This window comes from Sorex fumeus, unplaced genomic scaffold (assembly GCF_029834395.1).
Source record: "Sorex fumeus unplaced genomic scaffold, SorFum_2.1 ptg000063l, whole genome shotgun sequence".
Classification (NCBI taxonomy): domain Eukaryota; kingdom Metazoa; phylum Chordata; class Mammalia; order Eulipotyphla; family Soricidae; genus Sorex; species Sorex fumeus.
In genome coordinates, this window is record NW_026606120.1 from 48,661,839 (window position 1) to 48,678,470 (window position 16,632).

At 52.6% G+C, this 16,632-nt stretch overlaps 2 protein-coding genes across 6 annotated transcripts in view; both read left to right on the forward strand.

Moving 5' to 3' along the window:
* SEZ6 (seizure related 6 homolog) overlaps nucleotides 1-4,562 on the forward strand; it is a 48,498-nt gene extending 43,936 nt beyond the window's left edge. Inside the window, exons 9-17 of one of the 5 annotated variants that reach the window (XM_056127986.1) lie at nucleotides 140-278; nucleotides 407-603; nucleotides 1,518-1,712; nucleotides 2,064-2,255; nucleotides 2,356-2,553; nucleotides 2,817-2,855; nucleotides 3,094-3,211; nucleotides 3,294-3,396; nucleotides 3,509-4,562. In XM_056127986.1, coding sequence (XP_055983961.1) covers nucleotides 140-278; nucleotides 407-603; nucleotides 1,518-1,712; nucleotides 2,064-2,255; nucleotides 2,356-2,553; nucleotides 2,817-2,855; nucleotides 3,094-3,211; nucleotides 3,294-3,396; nucleotides 3,509-3,589 — 1,262 coding nt within the window. In that variant the 3' untranslated portion in view covers nucleotides 3,590-4,562. The remainder of the gene's footprint in view (nucleotides 1-139; nucleotides 279-406; nucleotides 604-1,517; nucleotides 1,713-2,063; nucleotides 2,256-2,355; nucleotides 2,554-2,816; nucleotides 2,856-3,093; nucleotides 3,212-3,293; nucleotides 3,397-3,508) is intronic. The other 4 variants (XM_056127988.1, XM_056127990.1, XM_056127987.1 and 1 more) reach the window with 4 other exon arrangements.
* Nucleotides 4,563-8,853: 4,291 nt separating this feature from the next.
* PHF12 (PHD finger protein 12) overlaps nucleotides 8,854-16,632 on the forward strand; it is a 53,517-nt gene continuing 45,738 nt past the window's right edge. The window contains exons 1-2 of the mRNA XM_056127992.1: nucleotides 8,854-9,499; nucleotides 10,147-10,328. Coding sequence (XP_055983967.1) covers nucleotides 9,434-9,499; nucleotides 10,147-10,328 — 248 coding nt within the window. The 5' untranslated portion in view covers nucleotides 8,854-9,433. The remainder of the gene's footprint in view (nucleotides 9,500-10,146; nucleotides 10,329-16,632) is intronic.

Genomic DNA, 16,632 nt, shown 5'->3' on the forward strand with positions numbered 1-16,632 from the left:
GGACCTGCTGGCCCGTGTGGTTCAGGCTGCCCCTAGAGAAGATGGGGGTAGGTACTCCTGGCAGGTGGCAGCCCCCCAGGTCACAGCACTGAGGGGGACGTGGAGGGGACGTGCCTCCCGGGCCTCCCCTGCCTTCCAGCTGTGTGCAGCGGGGAGATCACCGACTCGGCAGGGGTTGTGCTCTCCCCCAACTGGCCGGAGCCCTATGGCCGCGGGCAGGATTGCATCTGGGGCGTGCATGTGGAGGAGGACAAGCGCATCATGCTGGACGTCCGAGTGTGAGTGCCCGCTGGACGTGGCCCAGTCAACTCTCTGACCAGCTCTTGATCTCTGTCTGGAGCTGTTTCTTGCCCAGCATGCTGTGGGGCAGCTGGCCTGCCATTTTACTGACAGTCTTCCTCCACAGGCTGCGCATAGGCCCTGGTGACGTCCTCACCTTCTATGATGGGGACGACCTCACAGCCCGGGTCCTCGGCCAATACTCAGGGCCCCGGGGCCACTTTAAGCTCTTTACCTCCATGGCGGACGTCACCATCCAGTTTCAGTCGGACCCTGGGGCCTCAGTGCTGGGTTACCAGCAGGGGTTTGTCATCCACTTCTTTGGTAAGCTTGCCTCTGCCCCATTTGGCTTCTTGGGGTGGTGGTGGGGAGGCTTAAGGCTGCCCCAGTGCAGATTCCATAACACAGCCCATCAGAATGGCCATAGGACGGAGCCCAAATGTCTGAATACTCTTACCCGGTGAAGGAAAGCCCAGGAGTGCCAGGTCTTACCTGAAGGCAGTCGGTCTGGCCTGGTTCTCATCTTCCCTGATGAAGCAAGTGCTTGGGCTGATGGCAAGAACATTGTATAGAAAAATAAAGGAAATGAAGCTGGAGAGACAGTGCTAAGGATAAGGCACCTGCTTTGCATGCCCTGATTTGATCCCCAGCACAGCACATGGTCCCCTGAGCCCCACCAAGAGGCTCCCTCAGCACAGAGCCAGAAGTAAGCTCTGAACACTGCTGGGTGTGGATTAGCTTCCCCACCTCCCTCTGCCCCCCAGAAAAAGAAAGGTCTTCATTTCTACCTTTTAATCTTCAATATAACTCTCCCTGGACCCTCTCTTAGTACTAAATAACTGGCCAACATGTTTTTGAGGGATTTTTTTTGTTGGGGGGGGGATTTGAATTTTTGTGTTTGGGAGCCACACCTGGCAGTACTGGGGGCTATGCAGTGTTGGGGACTGTACAGGGGGCTTCTGCATGCAAAGTGTGCTCTAGTCCTTTAAGTCATCTCCCTGACCCCAGCATGCTTTTGGAAGGAAGATCAAAGCCAGTCTGGTAGGTAGCCCTACAATCCAGGAGACAGAACAGTGTCAGGGACAGGTTGCCGAGCAACAAGGAATGCCTAAGCCTTCCCAGGCCAGGCATGGCTCAGCAGCAAGTGACAGGAACCTGAGCGCCCCCTGAGTATAGGAGGCATGCACAGGCACTTAGGTGCTGGCTCAGAGTTGCATCTTGCTGCTCTGTGTCCCCAGAGGTGCCCCGCAATGACACGTGTCCAGAGCTGCCTGAGATCCCCAATGGCTGGAAGAGTCCGTCGCAGCCTGAGCTGGTGCATGGCACTGTGGTCACCTATCAGTGCTACCCAGGCTACCAGGTGGTGGGACCCAGTGTCCTCATGTGCCAGTGGGACCTAACCTGGAGCGAGGACCTGCCCTCCTGCCAGAAGGGTGAGTGTGTCCTTCCCAGCACAACCTACAGGCCTCTCCTGGATTACAAGCCAGACTCAGGTTGCTTCTGGCAGATATCTTCGGCACACCTTCCCTGTTGTTTCCTCACCCGTAAAACAGGATGCTGCCTTTTAACATGGTTACCCACCATGTACTCAAATGTATTTGGGTTCAAGCAGGTGGCCGGTTAGTGAGTGTTGACCATGATGGATGGAACCAAGGAAGGGTCACCCTGCCCAATGGAAACAGGATAGCGCCAATAACCCCAAAGATGCTGGCTGATGGGGAACAGAGGATGGGCCTTGGCCGAGCTCTCCCTGGGTTATTTTCCCTATCACCTCCTGCCCCTAGTGACTTCCTGCCATGATCCTGGGGACGTGGAACATAGCCGCCGCCTCATATCCAGCCCCAAATTTCCTGTGGGGACCACCGTGCAATATATCTGCGACCAGGGGTTTGTGCTGACGGGCAGTGCCACCCTCACCTGCCACGACCGCCATGCCAGCAGCCCCAAGTGGAGTGACCGGGCCCCCAAGTGTCTCCGTAAGTGTCCATTGGATAGGAAGGGAGGTTTCTGGAGAGATCCAAAACTGTCTCTGGAGGCGAAGGGCCTAGCATACTTCTGGGACCACCTGTTTTGCAGTGGAACAGTTCAAGCCGTGCCATGGCCTCAGCGCTCCAGATAATGGTGCCCGCAGTCCTGAGAAGAGGCTACACCCAGCAGGGGCAACTGTCCACTTTTCGTGTGCCCCTGGCTATGTGCTGAAGGGTCAGGCCAACCTCAAGTGTGTGCCCGGGCACCCTTCACACTGGAGCGACCCTCCACCCATCTGCAGGGCTGGTGAGTGCACTGCCTGGTTGGGGACTGTTGTGGCAAAGATGTCCCATGTTGAGAAACAGAGGCCCCCTGCCTATGCCCCCTTCACGTGTCTCTGGGTCTGCTCAGTCTCATCAGGTCCTTCTGACTTGGTGGCAGCAAGTCCTTCTGACTTGGTGGCTGGGGTGGGCTCAGCTGGGACAGACCCTGCCCTTTAGTCCACTCCCTGCTCCAGCAGTTTGGCTCGTTGGGCTCACCCAATGCCCTTGGCCCCCCTCTTGTTCCAGCCTCTCTGGATGGGTTCTACAATGGCCGCAGCCTGGACGGTGAGCCCCCATGCCAAGGGCCAGGGATATACTCTCCTAGTCCCCGGTTCTCATAGCTCACAGGCTCTGGGCTTCCTAAGGAGGGAGGGCAGAGAGCACAAAGGGTGGGGGGAGGCCCAGGACATACAGGGAAAGAGGCTTTTTTCCTGTCCCCAGAGCCCTGGCAGGCAATGGGGAGGGAGACGTGGGCTCCCAGAAACAGGGACCCCTGCCCAAGTGCCACCTTCTGTGTTTTCAGTTGCCAAGGCACCTGCTGCCTCCAGCACCCTGGATGCGGCCCACATTGCTGCTGCCATCTTCCTGCCACTGGTGGCAATGACGCTCTTGGTGGGAGGTTTGTACCTCTACTTCTCCAGGTGAGTCCAGCTCCCTCACACCGTCCCACCCCACAGACCTGCCTCACCTCAGCCCCATACCCCTAATGCCTCTGCTCCACAGGCTCCAAGGGAAAAGCCCCCTGCAGCTGCCCCACGCACACCCACGCCCTTACGACCGCATCACCGTGGAGTCAGCATTTGACAATCCGACTTATGAGTCTGGAGTAAGTCCCCAGGCCGACTTGAAAACCTTCACTGGAACCAGTTCTGTGGCTCCCTGGGCAGGAACCCCAAGAGTTCTGCCCAGCTCACTCACTCTCTCTTCTCCTTGGGCAGGTGGATGACAGGCTAGCAGACCTTCTACAAGTTTCCAACTCCCAGCAGTCTCTTTCCTTTGCAGGAGACGAGAGAATATGAAGTCTCCATCTAGCTGGGGTGGCCGGAGTGGCCGGAGCTCCCAGCCTCCTGCTCTCCCGCCGCCTCCTGTACATACCACTGGGGAAGAGATGCCACCAACCCCCCATGGAGCCATGCCCGACCACATCTGCAGTGCCCTCCAGGGCCTTGGTACCACTGCCCATTGGAGCCCTTTCTTGGGGCCCAGGGCTCGGGAGCAAAACACAGCTGGAAGGTGCACATCCACAACCAGCACCTTCCTGCCTCTCCACCACACCTGCCCTGCAACCTGGAATTCATGGCGGAGGGGGAGCACCTCTCCCTGCAACCCCGTCCTAGCCTATGGCACCCTGTGGCAGGGTTAACTTGATCTTGGTGGGAACTGTGCCACGGTGCTCATGGACCATCGCTAGCAGCCACCACTGCTCTCAACAGTGACCTGGGAACACCGGCGTGCACCCCCATTTTTCCCCAAATGTCTCTGCTCCTCACTCCCATTCGAGGGCTCTAGGAATGGACAGTTCTGCCTCCTGACCCTTCAAGTAGAGGCAAAAATTCTATGGGACTCTCAGGGGCTTAGGCGCCCTACATAGAGCTCAGGTTGGGTTTCCCTGGGCACGCATCTGCCACACTAAAGCAGGATGCCCCCTGCTCTGCTGGCAGCCCTCTGCCCCCAGATGTGGGCCACCTTCCCAGTGTCAGTGGGGCTGCTACAAACATTCTCTTTCCCATGAGTCCCTCCACCCATCCCAGGTATTGCCAGGTTCCACTCCTGGCCACTATGTTTTGGGATACGAGCCTACAATCTAGAGAGGAGCAAAAGTCCAAGGAATTTGGCACTGGGGGTCCAAAAGCACCCCAGAATGGTCCAGGAACTAGCTGCAGGCCACTGGGAGCCTATATTGTAGTATATTGGGTGTGGGCTCCAATCAGAGAACAATCTTCTATTTCTGTTGTTTCCTTATTAAAGAGGTGTTTTTGAAAAAACCACAAATTAGCCCATGGGATGATGCTTTCTTGGAGGGAAGGGAGGTGGGAGATAAACTGAATATGAACTTCAGGTCGAAGGGCATGCTAGATGTACTGATTCCCCCAAATATTATCAAAAAGAAATTACATGCACATGATGGGACCACTGTCTCAACAATGTCAGTGTAATAGGGCATGAGAGATCACTCAGTGGGCCAGGAGTCAGGCTTTGTATGTAGGAAGTCCAAGTTCTATCCTCAGAACCTCATAGTCCTCTAGGCACTGCGAAGAGTGACCTCTGAAGGGATTGGAGAGGTAGCACAGTATATAAAACGCTTGCCTTGCATGCAGCCGACCCCAGTTCAATCCCCAGCATCCCATATGGTCCCCGGAGCACTATCAGGAGTAATTCCTGAGTGCAGAGCCAGGAGTAATCCCTAAGCACCCCGACCTATGACAAAACAGAAAAGAGTGAATTCTTCTGAGGACCAACCTGGGCTTTTTTTTTCCTTTTTGGGTCCACCCAGCGATGCACAGGGGTTACTCCTGGCTCTGCACTCAGGAATTCCTCCTGGCGGTGCTTAGGGGGCCATATGGGATGTTGGGAATCAAACCCAGGTCGGACGCCTGCAAGGCAAACGCCCTGCCCACTGTGCTATTGCTCCAGCCCCTGAGGACCAAGCTGGGAATAGACCTTGAGCACTGCCAAAGTCTCCCCTAGAAAAAATCCCTACTAATGAGGCCAGAGAGATAGTATAGGGCTGCATTGCTAGGTACAGTTCTGGACATCCCTGAGCACCACAGGGCTCAGACATCTTTGAACTCTCGTCTTGAACCACCAGTCCCACTGGCCAAAGACCCCAAACCAAAACAAACAGGACCAATGAGAGTGCAACAAGGAGCTTGCTTTCATGCAGCTGAACACTGATCCTCAGCTCCACATATGATCCCTGAGCCCTACCACTCACTCCACCTCACCCAGGAGTAATCCTGGAGCACAGTACCAAGAGCGATCCCTGAGAACAGAATCAGGAGTTAAGTCCTGGGCACAACGGATATGACCCAACAAACAAATTTAGTGCAACAGATGGCAGAAGAAAAGAGAAGCCCAATGACAATGTACCTTGGCTGGTGCAGGAGCCCAGGAACCCAACTGTTCATCCTACTTAAGTGCCTCATCTCCTCTAACTAGCTCCAGGCCCTTCTCAGTGCCCCTGTAATGCTACCACAGCCCAGTAAGCATGCAAGGCCTCCTTTCCTCTTTCCCAGCCAGTAAGACTAAGAACATTAGGATACAAATCAGAGACAGAACCTTTGATCTGATGCCTAGTCTGTCTTGGCCTCAGAGAACAGACTTCCCAGCACAGGGACAGTACAACCTAAGAGCTTAGCTCCTCCCCTAGTAAAATCCCTACTAATGAAGCCAGAGAGATAGTATAGGGCTGCATTGCTAAGTACAGTTCTGGACATCCCTGAGCACCGCAGGGCCCAGGCATCCTTGAACTCTCGCCTTGAACCATCAGTCCCACTGGCCAAGAACTGCCACAGTGGCCCCCAGGTATCCTGAGTACCACCTGAGAGACCCCTCTCCCCCCGCAAAAAAAAGTTCACATCCATGAGCTCCAGAAAGAGGTGGCTGAAGAGTACCTATCTACTTATTCGCAGCACTTATTCCCCTGATCTCTGGCACACAGCATCTCCTAAGTTTGCCTAGCACTGGCCCACAGCACACTTTTTTTTGGTGTGTGTCGTGCCGGGGATTAAATCCAGGATCTCACATACGCAAGACAAGGGCTCTACTGCTGAGCTACATCCTAAACCTTACACATATCAAATCAGAAAGATGGCTTAGGGGTCAGAGAGTACAGCGCATAAGGCCAGCCAGGGTTTGATCCCCGGCATCCCACATGCTCTCCTGAGCACCTCTAGGAGTAATTCCTGAGTGCAGAGCCAGGAGTAACCTCTGAATATGGCAGGGTGTGGTTCCCAAACAAACAAAAGGTGGCATTGCTGCTTTCTAGCTAAAAGCAACAGAAAAATTATGGAACTCAGAAGCCAGCAGACACATCCCTGGTGAAAATCATAGCCACAACTGGGATATCTGCATTGTTAGTCTTCCAGTGGAGAGGTGCTGACCAACGCTCATGACTGTCCACCTTCAACCACCGGCACACACATCCGCCAACCTGAAGGATGGAGAGAACTCCCGCCTCTTACAGAGTGTAGTGCCTACATTAACCACAAGAGGTCACTTCCAAAGGCATAGTATCTCACCTATTTTCCTTTATCTGCCTTGAATATCCAGGGAGTTGCAAAGGTGACAACCAACTCCTGGTCCCTCTAAGCTGACCACACCCCTTAAATTCCAAGAGGAGGGTGTCTGGAGTGATTAGTTTCCTCGGTTCTTGTCAACAGAGCCATGTGTTATTTCCCTCCTAAACCCACTGTCTGCTCTTGTCAGCTGGCAGAGGACAAAGAGCAGAAGCCTAACAGACATTTCTTTTCCCCGCCCCCTATCCAGAACAATACTGTCCATGACCTTAATCATTCTTATCAGGCACTAAAAGAATCAGCAGAAAAGCCAGTGCGGAATAAAACAGAAACTGAAGACCACACACTAACATCACTATCCTAATTGCTCCTCCAAAGGAGCAGAAACGACTCACAGGCAATGTCCTGGGAACCAACAAATCTGTTCTCTTAGATCTGCCATAAATTCACTATTAGCACCAGGCAGATTACTGCTCTTTTCTGCTTATCAGAAATCTGACATTGGGGGCTGTATGGCGGGCAGGGCATTTTCCTTGAACGCCGCCAACCTGGGTTCGATCCCCGGCATCCCATATGGTTCCCCAAGAACCACCAGGAGTGATCCTGAATGACAAGACAGAAGTAACCACTGAGCATCGCGGGGTGTGGCCCCAAAAAATAAGGAAAAAGGAAAGAGAGAGAGAGAGAGAGAGAGAGAGAGAGAGAGAGAGAGAGAGAAGAAATCTGAACATTAATACAGAAAGTCTCTAAGCCCTTTGCAGTTTTATGCCTTCGAGAATACCTTAACATCGAAAGTGAGCCAGACACAGCTACCTGGCAACAATCAAAACTAAACACTCAGTTTTGGGCATTCCCTTCACTACCTCATCTACAGTCAGACAAACAAAACAAAACAAAACAAAAAACGGGCATCTCTGCATACAAAATACCAGAGAGAAGCGTCAGGAGCTGAGGCGGGACTCTGATGCCCCTCCCAGAACGCGAGGTGACACCTTCAAACTACAAATCCCAGCATACAGTTCTGCTGCTCTCAAAAGTATGCTTTCCGGACAGGCAAATCTCCCCGCCCGAGTCCGTCCTACCGTACAGCCCATCGTACTAAGGAATAACTACTACTCCCATAATCCATCATACTCATCGCGATTCTTGCTCCCAGGATGCACCGTGCTCCCGTTAGCCTTTGCACAGCCCACCCATCTCCCCGCCTCACCCCCCACCCCACACACACACTATGGGCATTGCAAACTGGGAATTGAAGTCCACTGTAGGCAGTTAGCTGGGCGTTGTCAGCGTTACAAACTTCTCTTTGGCTACTTCGTATTCAGCAGTTCTCGGGAACACTGAGCTAGAGAGGGCAGTCTAGAGCAGGTGGACCTCTCTGGTGCCATTGACATCGTAAAGCAGGGATGCTCAGGCTGAGGTTGTCGGGAAAGGAAGGGAAGTAGGTACAGCAGCCACCATCAAAACCATCGTTTTTACCGTCGCAATGGCTTTTCTTTTCTCTTTACTAATATGGCGGCTGGACCAGCCACACCTATCTCTGGAACTAAACAGTGCGGTACAGCATCCCTTTGAGAACTGCTGTCACCGACAGCCTACCAGATCCAGTCAACACCACACCTTGCTCCTTCGTGTTCAGGCCTGAGGACTCCAAGGACACGGTAGCCTTTCTCCCATTACCAAAATGGCGAAAAGAGAAGCATTCTTGTGAGGGCCTGCAGATGTCAATACGCCTGCGCGAGACTCGGCTCTGTTCTTGCGGGGCGGGAGCGGAGCAACCCCACCACGCCTGCGCGGGGACAGAATCCTCCCGGTCTCCTCACAAACACCAATGGATGAAGCGGCCCTAGGCTACTGCGGCTGCGCCGTGACCTTTGCGCGCTTCCCCAGGCGCCTGCGTGAGCCCGCAGGTCCCGCCTTTTTGTTTCAGTACGCAGGTGCACGGTAGGAAGGCGGGGCTTCGGCGCTCCAGACGAATGCCAGCGCGGCTGCGCGCTGGGGGGTACAGCCTCACTGCGACTGCGCGAGAGCCCCGCCGCCGGCTGTCACTGCGGTTGCGCGCGGCGAGCGGCAATCCCGGGGCGCCTGCGCGGGTGGCTTTGCGGGCGCTCGCGGTAAGTTTGCGCCAAGTGCGCGGCAGCCGGGACGCAGACGGCAGCGGCGGCGAGAGGCGGAGCCCGGGGACCACCCCCCATCACCCTCCCCCCAGTCACCTCACGTACCACAACCTCACCTAACCTCTCACCCCCCCCTCCGGTCCCCCCAGCCCCGGGATGGCAGCGCCCACCAGCCTTCCCGGCCGGACCAGCGGTCGCCAGCGCCGGCTTTAGCCTGTGGGACTAGGCCCCGCCGAGGCCTGACCCCCCGGAGCCGGGACCCACCGTGCAGTCAGCCGCCGGGTGGGGACTGAGGGGCTGCTCCCCCCTCACGGCCCGTGGAGAGGACGCTGCCGTCCCGGGGACTGGGGGCCGGGGGGTGGGGGGGAGCCAGGGCGAGGAAGTCGGAACCCGTGCTGGGAAAAAAGAAGGGGGAGCGGGGTCAGGAGCGCCCCCTCCCCCCGCCACCCCCCTCCCTCTGGGGTTGGGGGGGCCGGAGCAGAGAGCGCCCAGCCCGGGAGGTGGATGAATGTGGGAGAAAATGGAGACCAAGACGATCGTGTACGACTTGGACACGTCGGGGGGGCTGATGGAGGTAAGAGTGGCCCTCCTTGTCCCCTTCCCCCAGCGCCGGGAGGGTTCCACCCTCCGCCCCACAAAGCCGGTCAGGAGCTGGTAGCGCATGAGAGCCGCGGGAGGGGGGCTCATCTTCACCCGGACTCTGCCTCCCATCTTTGCAATCCAAGGGGCCGAGCTCAACCTCGGAGGACGTTTGCAGCACTTTCACCTACCCGCTGCCTTCGATTCGCCCTGCCGAGGCGCTAGCCCACTCCGGCTCCTTTGCACCGGCGGGCCTCCCCACCCCCTTCTCGCCGGCCCCTTTGTGCTTCCCCCAGCACGTCCGGGTACCCAGCTCCAGGCCTCTCCCGAGCCTGCCTCTGGAGTCCCCCACTGTCCATACAAGGAAGTGGTGAGAAGGGAACCGCGCACCCTCTCCCCATCCCCCTAGCCCGAGCCTCCCCCTTGGAGGGAGCTGCTCTCGTGGTGGTGCTGCAGGAACGCGGTTAGGGTGGGCTTCCCCAGGCCCCGGGGGCTTAAGAGATTCAGGCCACAGCCTGGATGGGAGGAAGAAGGACAAAAGCGGGGAGAGGGGTGTGTGAGGGCGAAGCCCCGCCGGAGGGACGACGACCCGCCGGGGTGCTCCCTGGGTGCACACACGCCGCCGTTTGTATGTGTGTGCAGCAAATCCAAGCTCTGCTGGCTCCCCCCAAGACTGATGAAGCGGAGAAGCGGAGTCGGAAGCCGGAGAAGGAGCCCCGGAGAAGCGGCAGGGCCACCAACCACGACAGCTGCGATAGCTGCAAAGAAGGTGGGGATCTCCTGTGCTGTGACCACTGCCCGGCCGCCTTCCACCTCCAGTGCTGGTAAGGTCAGGGGAGCTCCCCGGGCAGCCCCTTCTCGGCACATTCCTTCACCCGGCCTACTCCGGGCCAGCCGAAATAACGGGCGCTTGCAGCCGCTAGCTGACTTTCTGCAGCCGCTGGGGCGAGCGCCTCCCCGCCCCCAGGTGTCTGCCGAGATCTGGCCGTTTGGAGGGGGGAGGAGCGGCGGTGGGTCTGGACCCCGCGGTGGGGGTGGGGAGGAGTGAGGCGAGCCCCATCTGGGATTGGAAGTCGCCGGGGAGACTGACCGAGCCGACAGGGCACGGCGGCCAGCGGTGGCGGGGGAGGAAGGGGAGGAGCTCCGGGCCCTGTGCCGCGCGCGCCCGCCGCCCTCGGGCTCCTGCCTGGCTGGGCTCCCCTGCGGTGGGTACGCGGGGAGCCCTCGGCCGCCCGGGCGGCCAGCTCCAGACCGGGGGAGGGAGGGACGGGCGGGCCCGGGGGCCCGGGCGCCCGGTGGCTCTGGGCTGTGGAGGAGCTCCTGGAGGGTGTCTCTCCAGTCCGCCGCTCCTCTGCCGCTCTGTTTACAATATGGCGACCTGCCTTTAAATTATATTTTTATTCTCAGCGCCATTTTGGCTGCATATATGATTTGCAAACGTCCCCCGGGGAACAGTGGGGTAGCCCCGGAGCCCTCGCTGCAGGAGCTCGTCGGATGCCCGGGCTGGATCTCGCCGCGCTTGGGTCCCTTTCTCTGCCTCCGCTTGCCCCCTGTTGCCTCTCGCCGCTGCCTCCCGCTTCCCTCCCCTCCCCGCGCTGCCGCCTCTTAGGAAATCGGGTTAGACAATTAAAATTGCCCTTGGGCGCTGATTTCCCTTCTTCGCCCCGGCTCGGCGAGCCCTTCGCTGCAGAATTGTTTGCTGCTGGGCCCTGGATTGTGTGGCGTGGCTCCGCGTGGACATTTTTAAGGAGTGGAGGGCTGGAAGGCTGTGCGCTTTTTTTTCTCCCCGCTTGCTCGCTCAATGCGAGGGGAGGGGAGAGATTGGAGAGGGAGGGAGGGACCTGGGTTGATCGCCCGCTGCTTGATCCTCCTCGGCTGCTCTACCCAGAACAATCCGGTCAGGAAGAGTTTAAACTCCAGCTTCTGCTTGGGGAATTCACCTCTCCCCTCCACAAAAACCCCCCTCTTGGGCTCAGAGAGCCCCGGTTGCGTTTTGTCCTGATGGGTCTTCGTAGTTCAGCAACAGTTGACGTAGGCAGGCCTTTCTGAAAGGAGAAGGCATGGGTTGGTGAGTGTGAGACGCTCCGGTTTGCTCCCACCCAGTTTTTTGGCCCTCTGTTGTAGAGAAAAATGAGATTTTCCTGAAACTCGACACAGTTCCACACACATTCCATCTCTCAGTTTATGGAATAGTGCCTACTATGTATTTGTACTAATTGTAGGTTTTGGAACACTTAGAAGACAAATGACTGATACTGGACAAATTAAATCTGTGGTCAGAAGTTATGTAGGAAGCTCCCATTACTGTTCCCAAGACACTTTTGTCCCAGAGGGCTGCCCATCTTGGCTTGTAATGTTGCAGGACAAAAATTATTATCCTGAAGGAAGCTTCTCTGCAAGCTTTAAAAGTTTTATTAAAAGGTGACTAACTGGCAGGACCTTTGGTTTCAGACTTGCTTCCTAAAAGGTGTAATCCACCTGGAGACAGTTTCTTTGCCTAAATTTCCTGTGCATTCTTGAGTGAGGAAGAGAGTGTTGATAACCAGTCACTCCTAGTAGCTTATATTCTTCATGTTGTTCGATACATGTACCAGCTTCAAATTGGAAGCACCTTGATTTTTAAATGTGGGTTAATATTTTATCTCTAGGATGAATTTAGTGTTAAACAAGAATTCTCACTTTAATGTTGAGAGCGAATTTTTGGGAGCTCTTTGTTATCTTTAGTCTCATTTGTTTAATGAGACAAACTGTTTATTGGAAACTTCAGGCAAAGATTGGGCTTTTAAAAACTCCAAAACCCAACCTCTGTATCTTTTAATTGGGTAAGTCTATGACTTGTCAAGTTGTAACAATTAACAGTTTCCACTTTAGTTGGAAGGAGAAAGGGAGGGGTGGGACTTTTAGCTGTTGGTGCATTTTAGACTTGCCCTGAGATGAGATGCGTTTCACGAATACTTTTTTTTTTTGTCCATGAATGGGAACTGGTAATCAGAGATTAAAGAATTCTAGTAAACTAGGCAAGGCTGTTTCACATTTCCAGTGTCTTCTTTGAAGATGCCAGTACTGAATGTACCATTGACTTAGGCCAGTTCCTATAAATCACACAACATTCTAGATATTGTTATTAGGCAGAAAGCCTACTTTCTAGTGATGTGCATCCCGCTTTTTCTCCCTCCTACACTCACATTTTCCTGCACAAATGAAGTACTTCATTAACCAGCTCAACCAGGCTAGATAGGACTAACAGTTAATGTCTCAGGAATGTTTGATTCCCGAGTGTTTCTATGTTTATTTACCCCGTTACTGCTTGTTTGTGCTGTGTAGGAGCTAGGTTAGGAGGTACAGCCCCATTTTCTTTTACTTCCTTTGGATTTTTTTTTAAACAAAAACTGGATCCTTTAATAAGCCTAGTAGTGGTAATTTTTCTCGTGTATGAAGTATACAAGAGATGAGATGGATTTGCTATGCTGTGGGTCCTCCAGAGCTCTGAGAGACAAGTTCTTTTTCCGTCTCTAGTGTGTCTTGTCAGCTTTCCTCGCAGTGAACAGGATTTAGTAAAATGTTCCAGAAGTGATTCTATGCAAACTTTACCTCCTGGGCTTAGTGACATAGCCATAACCACAGGGGATCTTCTAAGATAAACTACTGAAGGAAATGACTGGTCAAATAAGCTGTTTTAATTGTCTTGTCTTTTCTCAGGGGCCAGTCCTCTGTAGGAGGAACAGCCATTTCTTCCCAATTAAACTGGAAACCCTATTTCTGGGTTTCTATAATGATCCTTGGGATGAGGGCATGAATTGTTCCATGCTCAGTACTGTGATCTCATTGATGGATTAAATGTGAGGTGCTGCTGTCTTTGTATTTATTCGTGAGGGAGTAATCATTTTATCCAATTTAAACTAGTGTATCAATTATTTAGAGTGGTGGTAGAGTTTACTAAACCTACCCTTGGAGAATTGGAAAGAGATAGGTTGTAAGTGTTCCCCGGTGAACCTGACCTTATAATTGTCATGCCATAAGCCAAGTTGAGCTTTCTGAAAATGCTGCTCTCCATGAGCTGCTCCTTAAAAATTGATTTTTGGGGCCACACCAGTGGTGTTGAGGGCCACTCTCAAGCTGGGGAATTGCTCCTGGTGATACACGGGGGATCATACAGTGCCAGGGAATAAAACTGGAACTCGATCCAAAGCTGGAGAATGCAAAGCATGCATTGAGTCCGAAAAATTGGTTCTAAAAAATTATAACTGGTGGAGGAACTCTAGCTGACAGTAACTCAGCTTTCCGTTTAAGGTAGATAGGATTGTACTTACTGAAAGTGAAGAGGCTAGGGCATCAGTGAGGAACCTGGCTGGCGACTGAAGGGTTTCCTCTGATTGCTTTCTCGTGGCATTTTGTTCCAGACTGAGGGACCAAAATGGTATGACTGAGAAGTGAATCTACCTCAGCAGACCTCAGCATGGTCGCTTCCCGTCAGACAGATTTCTGTAGCATTTGCCTCCGCATGTTATATTTGGAATTGTTGGCCGGCTTTCCTCTCTGGTGTTGGCAGCAAGATCCAAAATGGGGTTTTCGAAGAATGAGAGTAAAAAGGTCTCTGAGCATAGGCAAAAACTAAGCTCAGCTTGCAGTTTTGCATATTTAATTTACAATGAGTCATAACAATAAAGGTTCCACACATAGAGGAGAACTCTTACAGACAATCTTTGTCATTTGAACTTTGAAGGAGTTGATTTGTCTTATTTCATTTGGTTTAACTAAGCTTTAGAATAATATTGGGCAAATGATTCAAAAAAGTGGTTTATTTTGGCCCTCAAATCTGTTCTATTTGACATAAGAATTGGAAGACTGGTGCTGAAGAATTAAAGGTGACAGCACCTGGACTCCCTCTCTTTGCCATACCTCCTCAATAGTAAAGTGACTCTCAACAATAAACAAGCCAAGGAGGCCAAAGAGGTAGTACAGAGGGCCGGGTGCTTACCTTGCACATGGCTGACCCGTGTTCAGTTCTTGGCACCCTGTATGGTCCCCTGAGATCTGCCAGGAGTGATCTCTGTGCACTGAGTCAGGAGTAAACCCTCAGCGTACCTCCCAAATAAACGGGCCTAATTTGATTTTATGTGAGTTTTATTTATTTTGTGTGTGTTGTGTTACGTTGGAATCTGGGTGTGATATTATTTTTAAATGGTTCATTCAAAGAGGAAGGATTCATATATGCGTGCTCAATTCATGTGCATGCATGCTTTGTAAATTTGTGTGGAACCAAGGGGCCAATTCTTTCTCTTTTTTTTTGAGGTTTTGCTGGGAAAAATCACTCCCTACAGTCTGCCCTGCAGTGTGGGAGACCTGTAGTGCCAGGGATTGATTCAAGAAAAAATGATGATATTTGGTGCGAGTTCTTACCTACAAAACAGTTTTGACCCAAATGGCTTTGCTTAAGAAAAGAGGCTTCAAAAATATTAAGGGTTGGAGGAGGAGGTAACATAGTACTCTTGAGGGAAATGTTTTTTTGGGTTTTTTTTAATGTAGGAGTATGGCTATTTATTCAGCCATTGATTAGGCTGATTGAATTGGGCATGAACTCCACCTTACTTTTTTTTTCTTTTTATAAATTTACTTATTGAGTCACCGTGAGAGCAATTACAAAGCTTTCGGGTTTAAGACTCAGTCATAAAATGATAAAACACCCCTACCTTCACCAGTGCCCATTCTCCACCACCAAAAACCCCAGTATAACCCCCATCCCATACCCTCCCCCTACCTGTGAGGCAGATGATTTGCACATTACTCTCTCTCTACTTCAATTACATTCAATATTTCGACCAGACCCACCATTATTATTTGGGATTTTACCCCAATACTCAGATCTGCCAAGAAAGGCAACGCCGTAGACAATTTGTTTTCTATTCTGATTATGAATGACATATGATGTCACGTGACTGTGATTTTGGAATTCCGAAATTTTAACAATTGTCTGAAGGGATTTCTGCCTAAACCTGCTGGGTCCCGAAATTTGCTCCTGAGTCTCTGGGATCATGGCCGTTAAGCAGCTTGATCAGGAGCCAGAGAGGCCATTCATGGGTGGCGACCTGGGGTCTCGTTGGGGCGGGGAGGAAAGGGCCGGTTCCACCCCCATCCCTTGAGGCCCCCGCCTGTCTCATCACTGCGGGCCCAAACCTGAGGGAAATGTTTTATTTTGGGTTTGTCCAAAAAAAAAAAACTCAATGAAAGGTAGGATGGAATTATAATCTAATCAATTTTCTGCTGTTTTTGAAGACTTTGAAAACTATTTTACAGGTTCCGCTAGTACTTTAGAAACATTTCTGGCCTTTTAAATACTGTGTGTGGATCAGAGAGGGATAAGATGCTTGCCTTCCATGCATCTAGGCCAGATTCAGTCCCCGACACTGCATGTGGTAGTTGTGCTCTGAGGGCAGAGCCAGGAATGATTCCTGAGCACTGCCAGGTATGGCCCCCCAAACCCAAAAATATATATAATTGGGGAACAAGAGAGATAATGCAAAGGTTAAGGCACTTGCCTTTATGAAGCTGCATATGGTACCCAAAGCACAGCCAGGAGTGATGCATGAACACAGAGCCAGGAATAAGTCTTGAACACAGCCAAGTGTGACCTTTGAAGACTGCTCTTTTCCCAAAATGACTGCATCATTTTACATTTCCATCAGCAATGTATAAGGGTCCCCATTTCTGTAGATCTTCACCAATGCTTTTTGCTACTTGTCTTGGCTTAAAACTTTCTAATAGGGCCTGGGAATGTTGCTCAGTACTAGTATACTTAATAGGTATATGTGAGGCCCAAAGTTTGAGCCTTGAAACTATACCTCACCTGGCGATTTCTTGTTTTGTTTTGGGACCATACCCAATGGTGTTCAGGACTTTCTCCTGCTCTGGGCTCACGGATCACTCCTGGCAGGACTTAAAGGAAGTTAGTGGTACTGGATGTCAAACCCAAAAGGCTGTGCAAGGCAAGTGCCTTACCTCCTCTTGCTCTGTCTTTTTACTGTGCCCCCTCACCCCATTTTTACGTGTGTGTGTGTGTGTGTGTGTGTTTCACCCTGATTGGGCCACAACCTGCAGCGTTCAAGGATTACTCCTGGTTTTGTACTCAGG